The following is a 24,821-nucleotide window of genomic DNA, read 5'->3' as shown; positions in this document are numbered from 1 at the left end:
CGAAGTCCCTAAAGCCATTTCAGATTAGATCTAATCCCATTACACACTTATGACTCCAATAATGAAAGGCTAAAGAACCAACATGCCATGCCAACAAGCTTGCCTAAATGTGAAAACAAACCTCTGCTGAACACAAATGTATTCTCCTTGATTCTGATGTCAGTACAAGGAGAGGTCAAATGTGGAATTGCATTATATCATGTTTGGCCATATATATTTTCTTTATCTCGGAAGAAAATCTCCCGAGATTAACTGAAGCACAAAGTCAGCACAAGATTGGTTTAGGCTACATTATGTGGCTTCAAGCTTTAACATTGTGTACAGTATTTTTGGAGAGAGAGAGCAAACACAAGCAGGTCAAAGGAAACTTCACAGCCTGCTTTTCTAACTAGCACAGACATGGTTTTTGTCATTAAGGTGTACAGAAATCTGAAGGCCATGTGTTTTTCTTCAAATATAACACTAGCAATAGGGTCAATAATGATTGGCACGAAAAAAATTGGGACCTTTTTTTTTATTGACATTAATCAATGTGGAGAGAAACAAACAAAAAAGGTCCACCTTTCCAAACAGGGGCATTAGATTATTAGAAATGCTTTAAGAAAACATTTTCAGTGAAAGAAGTTAAGGTATCCACATACACAGCACTCTATTAAACTTATTGAAATAACCTATTGAATCAATCTCTGTCTTAAATGGCACACATTAGTCACCATTAAACCAAAAACCAAATGGGGCAACCAATATTATTACAATTGCATGATTTAATATAAATACATTTGATTAAATTAAATAGAAATAACTTTAATTTTAAATAATGGCAATTATTGTATATATATATATATATATATATATACACATATTTAAAAGCACCCAATATAATATTTATTATGAGATAAATGAGAATCATATATGAAGGTTTAAATGATAAGTACTAGTGCTCTGAATACATCTTTCATTGTGTTTTTTTTATAATGTACTTTAAACCTGAGAGAGAATTGAATCCCCACAATGGGGGGAATCATAAAAAAACAAAAAACAACTAGAAAACAACATTTCCTTAAACAATTACTGGATTGGATTGGATCTTCCATTTCCTTGACAAATACGAAATTATATACAATTAGCTGTTGTGTACAGTGCAGTCATTACATTTTGTTATGAAATACCAGCATCTTTACAACGCATCACTTTTTCTTTAATTTGACAATGAGAATTTTGTATAAGATTTTGATCTTCACAGCATCAATTTCAAACAGAAGATTGTGAGTCCTTATTATCCACATACGTGGAATTTCATTGCAACACAGCCTTTAATCATAATATAAAATGAACGTTGTGTTTATCACATTCTACCATGTGATACTTAAGGCACAAATAATGTAAACGCTTGCACGTGTTCAAATGGAAACTTCCAAGTTTTAGGAGAGGTCTTATAGAGTTTTTTTTCTTTGCTCTTATACACCACTCCAAGGATGGAAAACAGCTTGATAATTGGAAAGGAAGGATTAACAATCATGTGCATCTCAAGCTGTTAGTTAGCACAAGAATATTACAACAGAAATTTAAATATTGATAGCTTTTTTCCCCGCTACAAAGAGATTAAAATTGCAATAGAAAATCCACACCTGTTGTCTTTTTTCTCTTTACAAAAGACTAGACATGGTTTTGTACAAAAAATGAAAGTGGCGGTTTTGCTTCAATCCTGCAGGGTGTTGGGAGATACTTTATAGTAGGACAAACAGAGTCGCATTCAATTTCAACTGTGAAAGTTGACAGTGGTGTACTTAGGGTTGTGTAAGGAAGGAAATGTACAAGATTAAACATTATTGCACAGATCTTTAATATGGGACTGAGACCCTTTGATCAAATCCCATGTATTACTTTAGGTGAAATGTAAGGTCGTTTCTTCAGGTGGTGATGAAAGTAAGCCATTACATGTGAATATGGAAATCCGTCATTAACTTACAACACACAGAGAAGAAGACTTCCTCTTCCAATTCTGATCCTTGGGCAACTGTACTCTGACAGACTTCCGACTGAGAGTGACAAGAGTCGGGGAGGTCACTGAGTGAAGCTCTTTTTGATGGACACATTGGGGAAATGCACTGTGAGCTCTTGTACCGCCTGGTAATCAATCTGGGAACAGAAGGACACGTCAAGCAACAGCAGCTTCTTGCACGATTGCAGCAACTTGCGAAGTGATGCTGGGCTCACCATGCGCGTGCCTGAAGATGGGAGGATAAAAGGACTCCAATGAGAAAACAACAGCATGCTCATCAACACACCAGGTTGAAATGTATAAGCCATTCATTCTCACCTAGGGACCATATTCACAAAGTCTGGCAAATGGGATATGGTTTTCTCTCAGTCAATAAAAGCTAAGACAACATAATAAATAAAAGCTCATGCAATGATTTACAGACCCACACGCTTCGACTGTATGAGTAACATGCCTGCATTTCTCATTGCTCGCTTCCTGACATGTTTTTGAACTTGTAAAGCCTCGGTCCCATGCAATCACTTTCAAGATGTCAGCTTGCATTCGTGGAGGGGGTGTGTCTTTGGGGCTGCTCTTGGTCTGACATCTCACTCCGCTGCTGAACAAAGGCCAACTACAAGCACTTCGATGGCATCCTGGTTTGGAGAAAGCCATCTCTCCCATAGCTCCCAGGAATGGCAAACAGACAACCGCCCCGAGGACACACCGCCCGCACAAATGCAAACTGACATCCTGAAAATGGTTACATTGGATTTGAACTTCGAAAATCGAATCTGAAGCTACATGTGATGATGTTCGTATGCTGTTACATTTTTAAAAGCCCTGCTATTTTCTCTTTATGGAGAGTGCTGTGTGAGGGGCAGCAGCTCTGATTGCAGCGGATGAGAGTTAGGGGCAAATGTGGAACTGTGGATGAAGGCAGTGGAATGTAGGAAGGGTATGAATTCAGTCAGATTCTTCTCTTTCCGGTTAAAAACAGACTGTTTCAGAGTCTTAACTGTCACGATTATCAATTCACTGTACATAAAAATGAAAAATTATGGTGCAAAATTAAACAGCATTCTTTCAGGTCAAAATATTACAATGTCTTGCTCAACAAAGTCAGGACTTCCAATGTGTATTTTGTGACTTACAAATGTTCCTAAATTACTTGGTTTTATGGATGACTAAATAAACAACTAAACTTCCCAAATTAACTTTAAAATGTTGTAAATATATATACATAAAGAGATACAACCTTCATGAATTAATTAATTATCCAAGAAGCAGTACATTTTCCTACTGGGGTAATACTGAATGCATATGAAGCAAAGATGAATTCTGGACATGTTCAACATACATAGTCAACATTAATTAATCATGAACACCTCTGTATTATAATAGAATCCCTCTCATTCCTTTAGCCTATCAGACACAAATACATTCAATGATTTTGTAATCAATGACTTGTATTTTTCTTCCCCGTCAATCAGCAATAGTTTCTTCAGTAATGAATATTCTTATGAGCAACATGCTGACTTGGCACAATGTGCTTTTTGTTTTCATCCCCTGTCTTAAAGAGTTATGGTTCAAAGAAGCTAATCTGTGTCCCTGCAGGCCTCTGCTGCTCAGCCAAATCAAAACTCTTTCAATCTCCACAAGCTGACTGGAAACTGTGGGGATGCTCACTGTAAAGGGACTGAAGCAGTGTAAACACAACCTACAAAACAGCACTCTTATTTGAATTGGTGTGTTTACCTGTCTAAATTAAGAAAATAAATTAATCTCTAACTGTTCAGCTGTTACTTATGATCAATGTAGACCTCATGGTCTGTTTCTCACAAATGCTAGAAAAGGTGTTTTACATACATTTGACTTATGGTAAATTAGAATACTATCTCTCGCCAAGAAAAGTCACTGGAGATATTTCCAGGAACAACAACTACAGGCATTTATATTGCACACTGATGCGTTAATGTCCCACTGTTCCAAACTGATATCAATAACATTTTGAGAAGAGAAAAAATAATTATCTGAAATATATACTTTCTTTCTCAACTCTAGAAATACAGACTACAGAACTTAGAAGAATATTGATCAATTTAAATGCAGTTGCAATGCGATTAGTGCCACAAATTTAGTTCAGATGAAGCTGAAAAAACACTGATGTCAATAATGGTACCACTGTCTATAAATTAAATTTCTGAAAAAATCAAACACTAAGGTCATCTCAAGAATAATGGATTGAATTTAAGATTGTTCAGCCAAAGCCTGAATCATAATGCTAGGTTTGCAGAATATCTGGTTTTTTTTAAAGGCTAGAAAAAGAGCTGACACTTTTCACAAACTAATGTGACAGAAGGAGTCTTAACTTAATCCTTTGAGGTTGCGATTCAAAGCCTAGTCTCAATTTGGAATGAAAAGCCATGAGCAAACTCAACAAAGAGGTTAAAACTTTCCTTCTACTGACCTTATTCCAGTAAGTAAGGTTTTGACAGTCATCAAAGGACAAATAGAATAACTGGTGAAGCAGTCATAGCCAACTACATTTTGGGAAGTAGCCTACTCTGCACACATACTACATACATACATACTTTCTTACCAAGGATGTCGATATGCTGCAGGTGTTGGCAATTGTTGGCTAGCTCCTCAATGTCTGAGTCGCACACGGTCCTGTTGGCGGTGAGGAAGAGCTTGCGCAGACTGGGCAGCTGGCGAGCCAGGTGCACAAAGCAGCCAGTGCTGCTCTGAAGGGTGGAGCACCAGCCCAGGTCCAGCTCCTCCAGCAGTCGGCAGCCTGACACCAGCTCCGTCAGTCCTTTCTCAGTCATGTTCTTGCACCTCCACAGGTCCAGGGATCTGAGCTTTTTACACTTTGCACTGATCATGCTAGCAATTAAGTCATAATCTTCAATCTGAAAAAGACATCCCACATTATGCTGGTGTGGCTTGAAGCTGCTCAGACTGTATTTCTTGCCATGATACAATTTAAAAAAGATTGCAGCAGTAGCAAAAAAATAAATAAAAAATCTAGCTGACATTTTAAGTTCATACATTTCAGTTTGAATTATATTATTTGATGAAAGTGTTTATGTTATATAGACAGCACATGGCGTATTTTACAGTACACATTGTATATCACTTGAATCTACCTTATTATAGGTACTATATAATAACAAATAAGCACTGTCCAAAGACTCATGAACTCTAGTGGCTCTGGCACAGGACAGTGGTAATGGTGTCACGGCACCAGTAAGTAAACTCAAGTCTGCGATTAAAGAAATAAGTTACAGATCTCCAAGCTGCTCTTACCATGACACAGCTGCCGAGGTTAAGGTGCCGAAGCTCTGTGCAAAAAGTCAGAATGCTGAGCATTGCTGTTTGCTGACATCAGGGACCACATCAGAAGCAGGCATGTAAAGCGAAACAAAGAGAAAAGAGGTCAATTAGGCATTAAAGGCTGTCAGTAGGTTCTATAAAATACTGCTCAAAGCTTAGGTTAAAGATACCACAAATGCTAGTTAATGAGTCCCCCGACACCAACCCCATTGATTGCCTTGCAGTCAAGGAAATCATTACAAGCCCCAAAGTAGTTGGCCCAGATATGAAAATGCATGAACTGGAGCCACCATAGTCCCCTGGCCGCTAAGTACTCCTCCCAAAGGAAGTCTTTCAGAAAATGTGGGAACCTTAAGTAACAGGCAAGATGGATGTATCAGGAGAAAGGATCCGTTAATGTCCCAGAAGAATGGTGGCAACTCTGACATTCAACGATCAGCCCGGTTGACAAGGCTGTCAATAATGGAGACACTCAGATGCACATCGAGTGATGGTGACCTTAGCTTGTCACAGGATTCATAGAGACTCATGGCAATAGAGGACACTCCATACTACAGTGCAGAATTTCACCTTATTCTATACGTTTTAAATGGCTGCCCACTAATAAAACCACCTTGGTCAGGGTTATAGGGTTTTAGAGCTTATTGACCTAACTGGGTTTTATGATTTAACAGGTCATAAACTCAATATATACTATATATTCATCTTAATTATCTCAACTTGAAATTAAAGCAAATTACAATGATACAAATACTCCACATCCATTAAGTTGTCCAATTAAAGATATATTATTTAAACAACACCACTGAAATCAACCAGATAATGAATAGTACATTATAAAATACAAATCACTTTTTAGTGTTAGGGTTTCTTTATCATTAAATAATTAAACAAGGACGAAACCACATATTCCTAACAAATATATATTCTGTATCATGTAGCATTCATTTAAAATGTCCCAGCCAGCAGATCAAATATTTACATAGAAAACATAGTGGCATTCTTATAATTTAAGGATCTTTTCTGTTTAGATTATTCTGACTCTGTCCTTCTTCGCTGTAAAGAATTTCAGATGGCACCCTTAATGCTCATCTATATCTAAAGAATCTCCTTAAAGACTATTTAAACTTGGCATAACCTACAGAATATTGGCATTGTCTTTCAGCTAAGTATAAATGCAAGTGGTTCTAAATATTTCAAGTTTCTGACATGAGATGCTTATCATGACAAGAGAAGAGTGGATATTTGGGTAAACTATGTTAATTAAAATCCTGACAACTTAATAACACCATGTGCTTGTTGGGTATCATTGTGCAAACAGAGTCTGCTCTGTTTTCCAGATACTCAGAATTCAAAACCATATTGAGATACACAGGAGAACACTGCACAATCATGGTACAGTCACTTAAAAGCTATTAGTTTATGGAGAGAAATCTCAAGCAAAAGACACAAATAAATGTATCCAAAATGTCAAAGAAGACAATTGCGTAGCCTTTTAACGTTTGTACTTAAACTGTTTTATCACTGTTTACAATGTATGCAGCTTGGAACTGGTTAAAGCTCTGCTTATCATTTACAATAAAACATTAAAGAAATGCAATTTTTAACATCTCAAACATTGAAGTGCTTTCCATACAGTGCAGAGGTTCATGTACATATCTGTGATTTATGAATACAAATATATTCATCAGTTTTTTATGTCCAATCCATTTACAGTTGCCATTCAACCTAATGCAGTCTGGCTGAACAGGAAATTAAATGATTACACTTTGTTGTTTTTAACATGACTGAGAAAAAAGTGAATATATTTTTTGTCCATTTACCACATGTTAAATACAATGTGATACTGAGCCCTGTATAAGCATTCTACTCACCTAACACAATATTAAAAGTGAAATACCTTGAAATAAATTGACTAAGCTACCTCGATAACACTTTAGATTTCGTGGACAATTGTATAGTAAGTAGATATTCAAATTGAAAATCTGTTAACATTCAACTACTTGATAATTAAAGTTCAATAGAATATTAATGTAATATCTATCTATACCAAAAACATTGTCAACGTGGAAAAAACTATGGCTCAGCCATCTAAAGTGGCAATATCTATGTTTGCCCCAATTGTTTCTTGTAACTTGGCTTATGGGTTTGATAACTCCACTTTAGGTGGATGAGCGATTTTGTAACTTGTGTTTTTTTCATGCTGACATTGACATTCTACTGATATTTATTTAGCAATTTGTTGAATGTTAATAGATCAATCGAATATCTATTAATATTAAATTGGGCCACATAAAGCATCACCACTGTCTCTTCTAAGAAAGTTCACATCAGTGTTTAGTTTTATTTAAAAGGACAAAATAAAATATTGATATGACTGAATGTCTTTTATTCCTATCACATCCAGCAACTGCCTTTTAGGAAACATAAGCATGCCTAAGAAAGAGAGAAAAAAAAATGTGTATGCAATATTGCTCATAAATGAGCTGTTGCATCATTGACATTTACAGTATTGTTCACTGTGGGATTCCTAAACTCCATCATTGCAAACCCACAAAGCTGTTATTTTAATCTGATGACTGCTGCTTACTGCTTGTTGAGAACTACTATGCAGTCCTCAACACCAGATTTCATATGAATCTGAGATGTAATCTCCCATACACTGTAGTACATATAAAACTTGTCATCAATTTGCATTTCTGTCACTGTTGCACTTTATGAAGTCAAAGGGAAACCGCTAGGCCTGCATACAGTGCAAATCCCCTTTACTGGACCAGTACAACTGAAACACTGTAACACATGCATCAGTTATCAGTATGTAATATTAAGTTATTTGTGGGGGGGAACAGAACAATTCATAACCACTGCACCCCTAATTTAAACAGAGAAAATGTCCTTACTTGGATCAAACATTTTAAGATAACCAGATTTCAAAGATAACCAACATATTTTCTGTATTTGGAAGTTTTATTTCACAAGAAAGAACAATATGTAAAGGCATTCACATTACATGCATTAATTTGCCTTACCTCGATTTTTGTGCGATAGAGGATGAGGCGTCTTAAGCCTGACATTTTAGAAATGTGGTTAAAGGCCTGAGGATGGAGCCTATCACAGGAGGAGAGGTTTAGTTCCTGGAGGTTTGGGCACGTCTGAGCAATGACCTCTATGCAGGCTTCATTCAGGAAGTGGCAACAGGCCAACTCAAGACAAACGAGCTCTGAGCCACACACTTTCATAAAACTGCAGGTGGAAGAAAACAAATACGCATATTTTAAAGTAATCCCAATCTTGTTCGTGTCTCTATGGTCTTTAAAGAATACACCTATTGTGATCATTTTTTTTTTGTATTATTAACAGTAATAGTCTTTATGAGCTTGAATTAAACAAATATTTCAAATAAAGTTTAATTATATATTTCACCTTTGTCATATACAATATTGTTGTATTGGAATAAAATAATGAACAAAAGACTGATGAAAATTTGTATCACCAAGGACAATATTTTCTTATTTTTTTTGAGTAGTTCGGTAGCCATAATATATTAAAATTTCAGTTTCCTCTGGTTAATATATAAACACTAACATCCTCTCCTGTTAAAAACAGTAACATTGACCAGCTGTTCATTCCCCAGCAGGAATTGTGAACAACTGATCAGTTTTACCTGTGTGTTGAATATCAATTAATTATCAATATCCATGTTGGTAAAGATGTAATGCCTAATTTACATGTTAAATTCTTCCAGTTTAAGGGCAACCTTCAAAGCCTTTTCTTGTTAATCGGAAACTGAGATTTGTGATGGAAACTCATCAAATTAGTTCTCAGTAACAGCTTCATTATAATTTTCAATGTACCTCAATTAAAAAAACAAAAAACAAAAACAGTCCAGTACATCTTCCTTTTATAAACATAAACAGTAAGCCGAAATGATTCTACACAAAATATTGCAGACAACAAGTTTTTCCATCATGTTACATTAACTAACCTGCAAAACCCTGTTATTGTGATTGCTCCTTTATTGCCACACCAGGACATGTTGAGCCTCTGAATGAGAGTGCAGCGAGACTGCAAGCACTCGAGAGAAGCATCAGTCAGTCTTGACCAGTAACACTGTAAACTCAGCTGGATGTATTGAAGAGGATCACAGCAGTGCTGGTACAAAAGCTTACTGGTCTGCGCCAGCCTGCACAGGTCAGGTAAGGTCAGGTGACTCACAATCAGCTGAATCAACTGGAACAAAAAAGACCAAACATTAGATTGTGTTACTGAGTTAAAATACAGAAATACATCGAACATCTTCAGTGAGTAGAATCAAATCACACTGATAAGATAATAAAGTAATGGCGGTTTAATAAATGGACATTAATAAAACAAAGGGCTAGACCACACCAAAACCTTGAACCAGTAGAAAGTAGGAGAAAGGAGTTTCTTAATTAATTAAATGATGATAGGAAACAGGTGTGTACTTTGTGATCAGCAGGTAGGTCAAAGTTTTGATTTGGTCTAGCCCAAAGTTAAAGTATCATTTAAAACTTAATTATCTAAAAGCATCTGGGGGGGGTAGTATTTTTCAGAAAAGGTCCACAAGACATTGATGACAAGCAGCAAAAATTGTGTGGTCTAGTTTTGTTAAAAATCACAACTGGAAGGAAATTAGCATTTAGGCTACTTCTGAGCACATGCATTTTGTGATTGCTGGCACCCTGAGACTAGACACAAATGAAGCCTATCAGGAAATGAAATGAAAGGTAACAAAAAACTGAATTTATCCAATGCTACTGTCATCTTCCTTAATATGAAAATGTCAAGTTAAATGACTAAAGCTATTGAATATTGTTGTTTCTTTTAAACTATATATTAAATCATTAAACTAATACATTAAGTGTATTTTTGAAAAATAAACATTTGAAATTTCAAAGGTTAACTGTAAGAGACTGCAACTGAGCCTGAAAACAGTAATATACTTTTATATATCTTACATTTCTTGGACTATGTCAAGTAATGTAGTTTAAAATATGTATGCAATATTACTGTAATAAAATAATATATACAGTAAAAATGAAAAAGGAAACATAGTACAAAAACAAAGCTAAAATTGAAGCCCTGGATAATGTCTTTCTTGGTTCTCACATTCATCTATTAACAGGCTATCTTAGTAATCAGCCATGAAGCAAAATTAGTTGCCAGAATATAAATAATATTAAACCTGCTGGTTCTGATCATTCTTAACAGACTTTTGTCTATAAAAGACTTCGCTATTGTCAGCTCTGATGATAACTGATGAGGCACTAGAGGAGAAAGCTAATTCGAAAAAGGTACAATATGTTTCTTTTTCAACTGCAGCTTCAATGTCAGTTAGTTCCTTAGCAATTCCTACTCTAATCCATGGGAAAATAAATGATCCAAAAAACGTATGGTGAGCATGCATATATTATTATTTGTTTTCTTTACTTCAATTAAACAGAGGATGGGTTTCCAGGCCTACAGGGCAGATCTCATTAATCATCGCTGGTTGGGAATATATGGCGACTGCCATAAAGCTACTTTGTCTCAGTGTAATCAGCCCCATTACTGAGCTGTCATAACAATTAGGATTTAAAAATCCAGAATAAGATGATAGAGGGATGGTTTCTGCCCTTTTTATCCCCACAGAAAAGTATGCATTTTTGTGCGGAGAAAGGAATCAATTAAAAATTGTCTTATTGTTTTAGAGAAAACATCATGAATGCAGACAGAAATTAAATACTTGACTGACAATGGGTTTACATTTTACATCACAAGATGAATTATGCATATACAAGGAGTGTTGGGAAGACAAGAATGACAGGGCAAACATATTCATTATATATGAAATATAAACCCATACTGGTACAAACTGATGATTCATTTGCATTGTTAAATGCAAGCAGGATTCTTGTGTAACTCTTCTGCCTATTAGTGAATTAAATTAAATCAGCCTTCTTCCATTTCTCTATCCCCACCTCCTTAAGGTGGACAATTAATGTTTTACAATATGCACTATTAACTAGTTAACAGGATATTTGATTTTTTTAATCTGCTATCTGCTGAAGACATTTGGAGAAGTGTGTTATATATGCATTAAACAACATCTGGAGGGGGCTGGCTGACAGCATCAGGAATTTAACTCTGACCTCTCACACCCCAGCCACACACACTACTGCACTGCCTTAAAATCTGGACCCTTCCAGCACTATACTGGTGTCGGAAGTAAAACAAAGTCTCTGGAGCATGTGGAGGTTGTGGGGGTCATAGTTGAGAGCGAGGCAGTGTAATGTGCAGGGCCTTGGACTAGGCCCAAAGCACACTGACCCCAAAGCAGAAAAGTGGTAGTGTGCAAAAATGGGGTGTGGGAGACTGGGGTTCGATTCCTGATGCCAAGTGCCAGTTCTATATAGCATTACAATATATTGCACTTATTGACAGTTGCCTTGACTGGGAATATAAAACCCAGCAAGAGTGCATTCCATAATCTTCAGCAGATGCCTTGTGTGAACACCGCACACTGTGCAAAAAGATCAAACCTGCTCATTTCAAAATGGGATCACCTAAATATACAACAGATGTTCAACACCAAACACCTATTATAATGATAATAATAATAATAATAATAATAATAATAATAATAATAACCCACATAAAACAGTAGAGTAAGCTGCATGGAAACACAGGAAAGCACCTAACCTTACCTGTTCACTTTAAATGCAAAACATTTGAAAAGCACAATGTTTCAGATGCTATAGTATCAAACTTACTTCCTTGGTCTAAGCTACATTTCCCTTACACAAATACAATAAAATCACCTTAAGCTAGTGGAATATAATTCAACCAAACAGAGCCTTGTTTTCAAACAGATCCTGCACTAATTGTAGTGTACTGTTGAAACCTCATATCTTAGAAAGGGTTCTGACATGTCTAACTAAAAAATAACATAACATCATAACAACAACATTAAAAAAAACAGAATATGACTAATCCCCTCTCTCTGGGACACAGTGCATTTGTATTATGCAGTACAATACAAAGTGCGCCTTTGACACCCTTGTGGTAGGATGAATACTATGGACAAAGTTGGTCATTTTGAGCTAAGTAAGCAGTTGGTTTACTAAAAGCTCTGAACAATGGACACACATTGACAACATGTACAGCACTGCAAGTACATTTTGCCACAGTTCATAATACAGACGTGCTCAAATGTGCTCAAATATTGGTACCCTTACAGCTCATTGAAATAATGCTTCATTCCTCCTGAAAAGTGATTAAATGAAAAGCTATTGCATCATGTATACTTGCATGTATTTGGTATGTCATAGGATAAAGCAAAGATGCTGTGAAAAGAGATTAATTATTGCTCATTGTACAAAGATATTCTAAAATGGACTGGACACATTTGTTGGTACCCCTTAGAAAAGATAATAAATAATTGGATTATAGTGATTTTCCAAACTAATGTGTTTCTTTAACTAGTATCACATGTCTCCAATCTTGTAATCAGTCATTCAGCCTATTTGAATGGAGGAAAGTAGTCACTGTGCCATTTGGTATCATTGTGTGCACCACACTGAACATGGACGAGAGAAAGCAAAGGAGAGAGTTGTCTGAGGAGATCAGAAAGAAAATAATAGACAAGCATGGTAAAGGTAAAGGCTACAAGATCATCTCCAAGCAGCTTGATGTTCCTGTGACAACAGTTGCACATATTATTAAGAAGTTCAAGGTCCATGGAACTGTAGCCAACCTCCCTGGGTGCGGCCACAAGAGGAAAATCAACCCCAGATTGAACAGAAGGATAGTGTGAATGGCAGAAAAAGAACCAAGGATAACTGCCAAAGAGATACAAGCTGAACTCCAAGGTGAAGGTACATCAGTTTCTGATCACACCATCCATCGCTTTTTCAGTGAAAGTGGCCTCCGTGGAAGAAGACACTGGAGGACTCCACTTTTGAAAGAAAAACATAAAAAAGCCAGACTGGAATTTGCTAAAATGCATACTGACAAGCCACAATCCTTCTGGGAGAATGTCCTTTGGACAGATGAGTCATAACTGGAGCTTTTTGGCAAGTCACATCAGCTCTATGTTCACTGACGAAAAAATTAAGCTTTCAAAGAATAGAACACCATACCTACAGTGAAACATGGAGGAGGCTCGGTTATGTTTTGGGGCTGTTTTGCTGTGCCTGGCACAGGGTACCTTCAATCTGTGCAGGGCACAATGAAATCTCAAGACTATCAAGGCATTCTGGAGCAAAACGTACTGCCCAATGTCAGAAAGCTCTGTCTCAGTCGCAGGTCATGGGTCCTCCAACAGGATAATGACCCAAAACACACAGCTAAAAGCACCTAATAATGGATAAGAACAAAACATTGGACTGTTCTGAAGTGGCCTTCTATGAGTCCTGATCTGAATCGTATCGAACATCTATGGAAAGAGCTGAAACTTGCAGTCTGGAGAAGGCACCCATCAAACCTGAGACAGCTGGAGCAGTTTGCTCAGGAAGAGTGGGGCAAACTACTTGTTAACAGGTGCAGAAGTCTCATTGAGAGCTACAGAAAATGTCTGATTGCAGCGATTGCCTCTAAAGGATGTGCAACTAAATATTAGGTTGAGGGTCCCATCATTTTTGTCCATGACATTTTCATTTGTTTTATTATTTACAATATTATGTTAAAAAACAAAATCAAAAGCAAAGTCTGATTTCTATTAAATATGCAATAAACAATGGTGGAAATTGTGCATTCTTTGTTTTATGTGAAGGGGTACCAACAAATTTAAGCACATCTGTAGGTGCACCTAGTGCTTATCCAGACATGTCTGCATCCCAGAAATAAAGAAGAATGGTAATATTGATTATGAAGTGTAAAAACAAAACAAATCCAAAAGGGAACAATACATGAATACTGTACTTCATTTGGGGGGGGGGGGATTTACCTCATAGGGAAGTTTATCAAAGAAACCATTCCCCGTGTGTTCCTTGAGACTGGAGCCCCCACACCGCTTACACAGACTTCCAGACTCACACATGTCCTTCTCTTCATCACTGTCACTCAGGTCATTGATGTCTATTACAGGCATCTTGTAAAGGGACAAAATCGGCCTCTCTTTCACACCGTGAAGAACAACCGCATCCAGTTCGGTGTAATACTCCAGTAATGAGCTGTTTATTTCTAAACGTATGAGATTGGTTGCAAAGTTGATTTGCTTTATGCTGGGTGAAAACTGTCGTGCCTGAGGAGTGAGCGTTTTCGTAGGTTCTCCCGACCAAAGCACCTCCCATCTTAAAGAAGAAAAAAATGACTTACTTTCTGAACCTGCAGTGAACAAATGTTTCAAATTTGTGATTTAAGGATACAAAATGAGGTTCTTCTCAAAATAACAGCTTAACAGGAAAATAACGTTCTTTTAATGTCACTTTAAAATTAACAACTGAGAATAAATTCAGGAATTAACGCCAAAAGTGACATTTTAATTTCAGATTCTGTCTCTAGAAATGGTATTTTGAAGTAAAAAATTTCAATTTGTAACTTTTGAACTACTGAACCATAATTTCAGTGTTCTTATTTTCAGATTATCAGACATTATAAAAATAATAATGTTATCATCCATTTGAGATAGAGACAGATTTGTACAAGGTACTAGCCTTTCACTTGGTATTCCAAACTACAGGTTTCCACATTTGTATTTAAAATCATGGGAATTCGTCAAAAACAGTTTCACATAGGTTGTAAACACTGTTCATTAAAATAAACGATTTGTGTGTGAATTCATCAAGAGAGCACCAATCATAGCCATGCTTTCAACTAAGAGAAACTCACCTTATCATGAATATTGTTAACTAGGTGATTAATATGCTTATGTTGCTATTGTATTATTGAAAATCATTATATAATAATAACAACAATATCAATAAATAATAATCACACAGGATAGGAGGAGAAGTCCACAGATATTTAGAAGGCTGACACAGACGGAGGCATGCAAGGAGCACTATTTATAGGGTTTCCACTGCACTTGCTCCAGTGTACTAGAGCTACATGAGACTCATAGCTGTAGCATGTGCAGTGTGAGAGCACAGCTTCAGAAGCAGACAGGAGAATGAATCCATTTGCCTGTCCCTCATCAACTGCAACAACATTTCACCATTTCTTCAGAGCTGTGGACTTCCTGGTGTTGTAGCAGCTATCATCTGCATACACTGGAGCTACATAAACCAATACAGAAAAGGCACCAAACGCCAAAACCTGGTCGACCCCTGTGCCTTCTGGTGTTCACTCCTCCTGAACTCCTGTCCATGTAGGTTAATCAAATTATTTCACTTAGCGATATGCTTTATAAGACTTTTGCTAAAACTAATTCCAGCTCTTAATAAGATTTGGCAATAAAAGACACATTAACCCTGAACCAAGCACAATGTTTCAGAATTCCTGTCACTTAGGTGCCCAGTTTCAATAACCAGGTGTCTGGAATTTAACTGTATGGGCCATAAATAATGAACAACCATGTTGAATACTGTGGTTGTTTTCACTGTGTCTGCTTGATTGATGTTACATTTCTGCAACTGGGTGAAGTAGGCCTCTTGATTCAAAGCTTTAGATGTGTCCCAATCCCAGTCAATAGCAGAAATGAGTGTCATGTGCACTGGATGTAAATGACTATATTTAAAAGTGATTAACTCTATTCTCCTGCCTCTGAGCATGAGCTCTGACACTCAAGCTGACTGACACTATGAGGAATAACCTTTGGCTCTTTCACTCATGCTTCAAATACAGCCCTGAAACTATGAAAGATGGTCAGTAAAGTATCAAATGTTTCACGATTCAGCTGTGAATTGTTAGAAGTCTGTTAGGGAAGATATTTTGCTTTCTTGTCATTTTGTGTTGTTTTCGAAGTGATATATTTTAGCTACTCTTTACGGTAGATGTAATTTAATGAGCGTGACATAAATTACAAATATATTTGGAAATCAAATACAATCAGAGATATGTCTATATTCTCTATCTCATAGTGTAAAGGTCAGATATTAAACTCATTAAAAGCAGTTGAACAAGGTTTGCAAAGTGGTAGTGAAATGTGCCCTATCAGAGTTTTACCTTACTTCTGCAGGTGGATTCTGGGAGAAAGGATTGAGTGAACAGGCAAGAATCCGGATAACTGCTCCAGGATGGTAGGTTTCCAAAACATCAATGGCTGTCGGGTACACAGGCTCCTCAAATGCAAGCTCTACGTAATCCTGACTGTGGAAGTTGAGCGGAGTCCTTCTAAAAGGCTGCGGTGCACTGGCACACTGCTCCCACCATTTCCCATACATGCGAAACACAGCCGTCTGTGTGAAGTCTCCAGAGCTCGGGTACACATTGGGCATCCCAGCCAGGTTCCACATAGTATAGGACATGCTGTTCTCACTGCCATAATGAGAACTAAAGTCTAGCACTTCTTTGGCATACTGTTGTACAACGACAGTAAGAGGTAGAGTGCGGTGGTTGGATTCAATGGCCCTGCGACTGTTCATAACCTCTCCTCTTGTCCCCGTCCTGGCTCGACGCCGAAGACAGATATAGTAAAACATGCTCAGAATTGTTAACATAGGGAACATTGGGCTGGAATTCTACTAGGTTGAAAGCAGCAGAGTCAAGCTGGATTTTGCTCTACACAACACGTCAAACAGATTTTGCCACATGCATGACCTGCAAGGTTAAAAAGAAAGACAGATAGCATAAGAGCAGCAAAACACAAAGTTTCTTTCACCCGTCAGATCTTTAAATGTAATCCTGTAAAGCAAGTAAAATGTCCTTTGTCTCGTACATACAAATGGAGTTAATTATTTTGGAAAATACATTCATTTGAAATCATCAATAACAAAAGTGATGTGATTTTTCAGGATCAATGTTTTTAAATGGTGATATTAGTGTATTTAGTACCATGCATTTGCAATTGCTTTGCGTACTGTGCAAATGACTTGGAATAATTAGTATTCACAGACTAAATGATTTTCAAAGAAAAGATCATTAACTTTCTAAACGGTATTAAATTCATATTAGGGTAATGTTTATCCTGGTAGTCAGCAGTTTATTGTTTAGTGTAAGATTTAACATTATAAATATACACAATAGGTATTACTGTACAGCAAATCCAAATCATTTCCAATGCAGTCTAGTTTCATATAGAAGCTGGTCTCCATTGTTCTTGTCAACTACCCATATGACAGGGCAGTGTAACCCTGTGTTAGTCATACAACAAACTCAAAACTGGGGGGTTAACAACACAAACAAAGCCAGCTGTAACTACTCCACTAACTAAAATAGACATATTTGTTTAAACTGAAACTTAAAAATATATATGCATCTGCTTAAGGTACACAGATGCCTTTATGATACTTTACATATTAAACCTACACTCCAGTAGACCGATTCAAGTGCAGTTCGTTGCTATTAATGTGTAAGAAACCGGATTAGGCCGATGTGAATGGAAATGGACCCGTCTGAAGCGCACTGCCTTCGTCCCGTCTGTTTGACAGCTGTTGAAGTGATCACACAACCACCTGCTCTGCATGCATGTGAACTGAGACGTGAAACTGAACAGGACGGGCGAAACCCAATCACTCCTACAGATCACCTTTCACAACGGGGGGACAGATAATCTAATTCATGTTAATACAAAATGTATTATTTATGCTGTGAGCCTTTAACAGATGATAAAAACAACGATTTCAAGAAGTAATGTACACACCCTCTGGATCATTTTCTTGGTGAACCCAGCGTTAGATTCATATTTAAGGACAGGATGGGTTACGACCAAGTTTGTCTGTAGTCAAACACATATAGTATAATTGCACTGTTACATTTTCTTAGCCAACGTTAAAGCTTAAATAATAATAATAATAATAATAATAATAATAATAATAATAATAATAATAATAACAATAATAAAAGCACGGTCCCAAATATATTAATTTGATTTAGCTACCTCCGTTTTCACAACGCAATTCGGGCTTCATTTGCTACAGCCTGCTAAGGTGTTTACTTTGGGCTATACATACAGTTTGAGTATCCCTTGGAGTAGAGATTGTCATTCTCATGCACTAAGCTTGAGTCTGATTAATATGTTTCCAGATCTTATTACAAAACATATGACATAGCATCAGCCTTTCATAGAAATACTTACGGCATTTCTAAATACCAGTTTAAATCAGGAATAGGCCGTCGTTTCATATTTTACTCATTTTCCAACCTCCCCCCGGCTGTACAAATAGCCATTTCCAATGTTTACTTCGAGTTTCACATCCGTCTACATCCGGTAACAGCACTTGCAATGCACTGTGGGAAGTGTAGTCCTGTAAACTTCAACACTCTATTAATACTAAAGTAAAAAGTATTCTGTATTGTGTTAAATACATGTAATGTGGGGCATATAACTTAGGGGTAAATTAATATGATAATGGAAAGAAAACTTTTAATCTTACAAGTTACATCTCAACTTTGAGATTTGGCTTTTGGTTTTACAGTTATTTTCAATTGCTAACATGCATTGGTCAAAACTGAAGTCACATTGTCAAAACTCTTCACAGTCAGCAAAACAGAAGTGTATGTGGACCAAACTGTGAATCATTTTTCATTGCTTTCACACAAAATGCATTCAATGACCACATTCTCTGAAAACCATGAACTCTTTTCGCATTCATACTCCACCACCTGCAAAACTATACATTTTTCAGCATGTTTTTAAATGCTAACACATTGTTCCCAAAACTGTTAAAAACACATTCAAAACAAAATTATGGCAAATATCATGTATTTCTGCAGTAACCAGATTGAAATATATAGAACATTTTAGCAGAAAAGTTCATCATTCAAAACACAGCTGATTGCAATGTCAGTTGAAAGCCTACCCTAGTGCCCTGTTTTTAGTCTCTTAAGTTTATGACCACCATCCACATGACCAAATGTCCTTACTGGATGCCATGAATGGAGTCTTCTCACCAGAGAAGACATAAGATGTGATGTTGATGAGAACTTGTGGCCAAATGCAGGAGAGAGGGAGAACTAGAACCCTCACAGTACTGGACAGTATGATAATCAAACAATATTTGATTATAAAATAAGATAAATTACAACTGTACAATTCCACACATTAAATGTCAATGTTAAACCTAAAACTAATCAAATTAAATACTATTACAATAAACACAGTGAGAAAAATAGTAATAAACTACCAGAAATCTAAAAATATTCTGAGCAACAATTTGCTGTTTTTTGTTTCAAAATAAATATACATATTCATATTCTATGAACATGGCAAATCAAATGTGTGTGTGTGTGTGTGTATATATATATATATATATATATATATATATATATATATATATATATATATATATATATATATAGACGCGTGACAAATTAAAGGAAAAAACAACATAAAGTGTCTCAGTAAGGTGTTGGGCGACCGCGAGTCACAAGAACAGCTTCAATGCTCTTGGCACAGATTGTACGAGTCTCTGGACTCTACTGGAGGGATGAACACCATTATTCCAAAAGATATTCCCTCATTTGGTGTTTTGATGATAGTGGTGGAGAGCGCTGTCTAACATGTCAGTCCAAAATCTCCCATAGGTGTTCAATTAGGTTGAGATCTGGTGACTGTGAAAGCCATAACATGTGATTCACATCATTTTCATACTCATCACACCATTCAATGAGCCCTCGTGCCCTGTGGATGGGGGCATTGTCATCCTGGAAGAGACCACCAGGATAGAAATGATTCACCATAGGAGAATAACTTTGTAATGATTTGCAAGTGACCCTTCCCTCTAAGGGGACAAGTGGACCCAAACCATGCCTGGAAAATGCCCCCCACAGCATAACAGAGCCTCCGGACCCCCTCACTGTAGGAGTCAAGCAGTCAGGCCTGTACCGTTCTCTTGGTGTTGCCACACATGCACTCGCCCACTTGTCGAGAATATGGTGAGGGTTGACTCATCGGACCAGATCACTTTTGTCCACATCTCTGTAGACCAGTGCCTATGGTGCTCCAAAAATGACCCCTCTTTCAAAGTCAATTAGATCCTTTCCTCTTGCCATCTTGATCCAAAATTGAGGTTAGCTAGGCCTGCTCAGCATTTGTATACAAGCCACAGAGCATGATATGATGCTAATTGCTTAATTGTATCATGCAGTACACCTGTTTGGAGGCATCTGCATTGGTTATGTTCAGGTTTTCCTTTAATTTGTCGCCTGTCTGTAGATATATAGTGAGGGAAAAAGTATTTGATCCCCTGCTGATTTTGTACGTTTGCCCACTGACAAAGAAATGTTCAGTCTATAATTTTAATGGTAGGTGTATTTTAGCAGTGAGAGACAGAATAACAACAAAAAAATCCAGAAAAATGCATTTCAAAAAAGTTATACATTGATTTGCATGTTAATGAGGGAAATAAGTATTTGACCCCTTCGACTTAGTACTTGGTGGCAAAACCCTTGTTGGCAATCACAGAGGTCAGACATTTCTTGTAGTTGGCCACAAGGTTTGCACACATCTCAGGAGGGATTTTGTCCCACTCCTCTTTGCAGATCCTCTCCAAGTCATTAAGGTTTCGAGGCTGACGTTTGGCAACTCGAACCTTCAGCTCCCTCCACAGATTTTCTATGGGATTAAGGTCTGGAGACTGGTTAGGCCACTCCAGGACCTTAATGTGCTTCTTCTTGAGCCACTCCTTTGTTGCCTTGGCTGTGCGTTTTGTGTCATTGTCATGCTGGAATATCCATCCACGACCCATTTTCAATGCCCTCGCTGAGGGAAGGAGGTTCTCACCCAAGATTTGACGGTACATGGCCCCGTCCATCGTCCCTTTGATGCGGTGCAGTTGTCCTGTCCCCTTAGCAGAAAAACACCCTCAAAGCATAATGTTTCCACCTCCATGTTTGACGGTGGGGATGGTGTTCTTGGGGTCATTCCTCCTCCTCCAAACACGGCGAGTTGAGTTGATGCCAAAGAGCACGATTTTGGTCTCATCTGACCACAACACTTTCACCCAGTTCTCCTCTGAATCATTCAGATGTTCATTGGCAAACTTCAGACGGGCCTGTAAATGTGCTTTCTTGAGCAGGGGGACCTTGCGGGCACTGCAGGATTTCAGTCCTTCACGGCGTAGTGTGTTACCAATTGTTTTCTTGGTGACTATGGTCCCAGCTGCCTTGAGATCATTAACAAGATCCTCCTGTGTAGTTCTGGGCTGATTCCTCACCATTCTCATGATCATTGAAACTCCACGAGGTGAGATCTTGCATGGAGCCCCAGACCGAGGGAGACTGACAGTTATTTTGTGTTTCTTCCATTTGCGAATAATCGCACCAACTGTTGTCACCTTCTCTCCAAACTGCTTGGCGATGGTCTTGTAGCCCATTCCAGCCTTGTGTAGGTCTACAATCTTGTCCCTGACATCCTTGGACAGCTCTTTGGTCTTGGCCATGGTGGAGAGTTTGGAATCTGATTGATTGATTGATTCTGTGGACAGGTGTCTTTTATACAGGTAATGACCTGAGATTAGGAGCACTCCCTTTAAGAGAGTGCTCCTAATCTCAGCTCGTTACCTGTATAAAAGACACCTGGGAGCCAGAAATCTTGCTGATTGATAGGGGATCAAATACTTATTTCCCTCATTAACATGCAAATCAATTTATAACTTTTTTGAAATGCGTTTTTCTGGATTTTTTTGTTGTTATTCTGTCTCTCACTGTTAAAATACACCTACCATTAAAATTATAGACTGATCATTTCTTTGTCAGTGGGCAAACGTACAAAATCAGCAGGGGATCAAATACTTTTTTCCCTCACTGTATCATCACCATAGATAAGTATATGTTGATCATGAAGATGTTTCCACTTGCATTATATATAATTATATAATCACTTTCCAATTTAAAATGTAAAGATATTCATGATTTAGAACTATTATAAAGGTATATTGTGTGACTTTATTTTAACAGTTTTAATTAAGCACATAATAATATAAATAAACATACACACAGTCAGCCCATTCTGACTCCTAATTTCACGTAGTAAGGTACCTAGGCCTGCAGGTGAGCAGTACCCTGTGCCTTTTATGTGCATTTCATGTATAGCAGGAACTATACAATTAACAACTACAGAAATATTCATGAAAAAGGATATATAATATTTTACTGTATAATAATTGTATTGTTTGTTGTTCTTTTTAGGTATAACCATGTCATCTCTGGTTTAATTGTGTTATTTCCTATTTGTGCAAACAGCTGGAGTGCATCTCAGAGCCTGGTAATGGAGTGCTTGGTCCCTTCATATTCTACTCTGTGCCTAACCTTGAGGGCCTAAACACTTAAAATATTATATTACCAAACACAAAGCTTTTCACATTAAAATAATATATAAATAAAAAATAAATCTTTGTCTGATATATTGAATAAAACATTTGTCAATCAGAAATCTCTAAGAATGTGTCGATGTGACATTTATTCTTTCATAAATCAGCCAATTCTCCTGTGGCTTGCCTTTTCCCTCTATTTTGAAACACAGCTAGGGGCACATATCATACTAGGGAGTGTGTTGATGATTGCCAGTCACGATTCCTGCCTTGTTTACTATAATGAGAAGAGTAATAAATGCATGTGACCATTCTTGGCTGGCATTTGCATAGATGAATGATTTGTCCAGTCATTTGCTCTCCAGTGATTTGAGACCCTATTGTCGGTACAAAGAGCATTCAGTCTCTCTGGATTCCACAGTGGCCAATCTCTCATTAGCAAACATCCAGTGCCAAGAATGATTCAGATAATTACCACTGAATAACTAAACTCTTTCATATAACATTTTAGATGATGGCACCAAACACAAAGTTTTTTGAGTGAACTGCTGACATTTGAAAACATCAAAAAGCCTTTTTCTTATTTTGCAAAAAGAACAATAGGCCTTAAATGTCTGCTTACTCTACTTCATTATGACCTTTTAAGTTAAGGTGTGTTTCCTATACTTTTAGTTGCAGTGTTGCAATGGATGAATTCTATATTTTATACATGAATTTGAGTACTGACACTGTTTGAAAATGGTATCTATTGTTCAGTCTGTACTGTGAGGGTCTACGTAACATAACATATTTTGAATCATACAAAACCAAATGTGTATTTGCAACCACCAATTTAAATATTATTTGGAAATCTATACATGTTACATAAGTATAATAAAAATAAATATAAATATATATATATATATATATATATATATATATATACACACCGATCAGCCATAACATTATGCCCACTGACGGGTGAAATGAATAACACTGATAATCTCGTTATCATGGCACCTGTCAGTGGGTGGGATATATTAGGCAGCAAGTGAACATTTTGTCCTCAAAGTTGATGTGTTAGAAGCAGGAAAAATGGGCAAGCGTAAGGATCTGAGCGACTGTGACAAGGGCCAAATTGTGCTGGCTAGACGACTGGGTCAGAGCATCTCCAAAACTGCAGCTCTTGTGGGGTGTTCCCAGTCTGCAGTGGTCAGTACCTATCAAAAGTGGTCCAAGGAAGGAAAAGCGGTGAACCGGCGACAGGGTCATGGGCAGCCAAGGCTCATTGATGCACGTGGGGAGCGAAGGCTGGCTCGTGTGGTCCGATCCAATAGACGAGCTACTGTAGCTCTGATTGCTGAAGAAGTTAATGCTGGTTCTGATAGAAAGGTGTCAGAACACACAGTGCATCGCAGTTTGTTGCGTATGGGGCTGCGTAGCCGCAGACCAGTCAGGGTGCCCATGCTGACCCCTGTCCACTGCCTACAATGGGCACGTGAGCATCAGAACTGGGACAATGGAGCAATGGAAGAAGGTGGCCTGGTCTGATGAATCACATTTTCTTTTACATCATATGGATGGCCGGGTGCGTGTGCGTCGCTTACCTGGAGAACACATGGCACCAGGATGCACTATAGGAAGAAAGCAAGCCGGCGGAGGCAGTGTGATGCTTTGGGCAATGTTCTGCTGGGAAACCTTGGGTCCTGCCATTCATGTGGATGTTACTTTGACACGTACAACCTATCTAAGCATTGTTGCAGACCATGTACACCCTTTCATGGAAACGGTATTCCCTGATGGCATTGGCCTCTTTCAGCAGGATAATGGCCCTGCCACAAAGCAAAAATGGTTCAGGAATAGTTTTAGGAACACAACAACGGGTTCAAGGTCTTGACTTGGCCTCCAAATTCCCCAGATCTCAATCCAATCGAGCATCTGTTGGATGTGCTGGACAAACAAGTCCAAGATCCATGGAGGCCCCACCTCGCAACTTACAGGACTTAAAGGATCTGCTGCTAATGTCTTGGTGCCAGATACCACAGCACACCTTCAGAGGTCTAGTGGAGTCCATGCCTCGACGGGTCAGGGCTGTTTTGGTGGCAAAAGGGGGACCTACACAATATTAGGCAGGTGGTCATAATGTTATGGTTGATCAGTGTATATATACA

General features: G+C 37.7%; 1 protein-coding gene across 4 annotated transcripts; it reads right to left on the bottom strand.

Annotated features, from left to right (window-relative positions):
- Positions 1 to 495: 495 nt before the first annotated feature.
- On the bottom strand, positions 496 to 18,608 carry fbxl4 (F-box and leucine-rich repeat protein 4). Of its 4 annotated transcripts, XM_066702569.1 has the most exons (9): positions 18,498 to 18,608; positions 18,063 to 18,137; positions 16,427 to 17,020; positions 14,268 to 14,613; positions 9,306 to 9,550; positions 8,350 to 8,563; positions 5,294 to 5,365; positions 4,584 to 4,896; positions 496 to 2,228 (listed from the first exon to the last, which is right to left on the bottom strand). In XM_066702569.1, the coding sequence occupies exons 3-9, from the start codon at positions 16,927 to 16,929 to the stop codon at positions 2,065 to 2,067; spliced, it is 1,857 nt and encodes a 618-aa protein (XP_066558666.1). In that variant the 5' UTR covers positions 16,930 to 17,020; positions 18,063 to 18,137; positions 18,498 to 18,608; the 3' UTR covers positions 496 to 2,064. The 4 variants fall into 4 exon arrangements, with proteins under 4 accessions (XP_066558666.1, XP_066558658.1, XP_066558675.1 ...); XM_066702561.1 differs by lacking the exon at positions 18,063 to 18,137; XM_066702578.1 differs by lacking the exon at positions 18,063 to 18,137 and having other exon boundaries at positions 16,427 to 16,867.
- Positions 18,609 to 24,821: the final 6,213 nt, after the last annotated feature.

The sequence above is a fragment of the Amia ocellicauda genome, chromosome 1 (assembly GCF_036373705.1).
Source record: "Amia ocellicauda isolate fAmiCal2 chromosome 1, fAmiCal2.hap1, whole genome shotgun sequence".
Classification (NCBI taxonomy): domain Eukaryota; kingdom Metazoa; phylum Chordata; class Actinopteri; order Amiiformes; family Amiidae; genus Amia; species Amia ocellicauda.
Note: the sequence above shows the minus strand (reverse complement) of the source record. Positions and strands in the feature narration are given on the sequence as shown.

Excerpts from the sequence above, each read along its gene's own strand:
- fbxl4 (XM_066702569.1), bottom strand. The coding sequence starts at position 16,929 with ATGTTCCCTATGTTAACAATTCTGAGCATGTTTTACTATATCTGTCTT. Across the intron at positions 14,614-16,426 it reads AATCCACCTGCAGAAGTAAG|ATGGGAGGTGCTTTGGTCGG; the intron begins GTAAAACTCTGA and ends TTCTTCTTTAAG. Across the intron at positions 2,229-4,583 it reads GCAGCATATCGACATCCTTG|GCACGCGCATGGTGAGCCCA; the intron begins GTAAGAAAGTAT and ends TCCCATCTTCAG.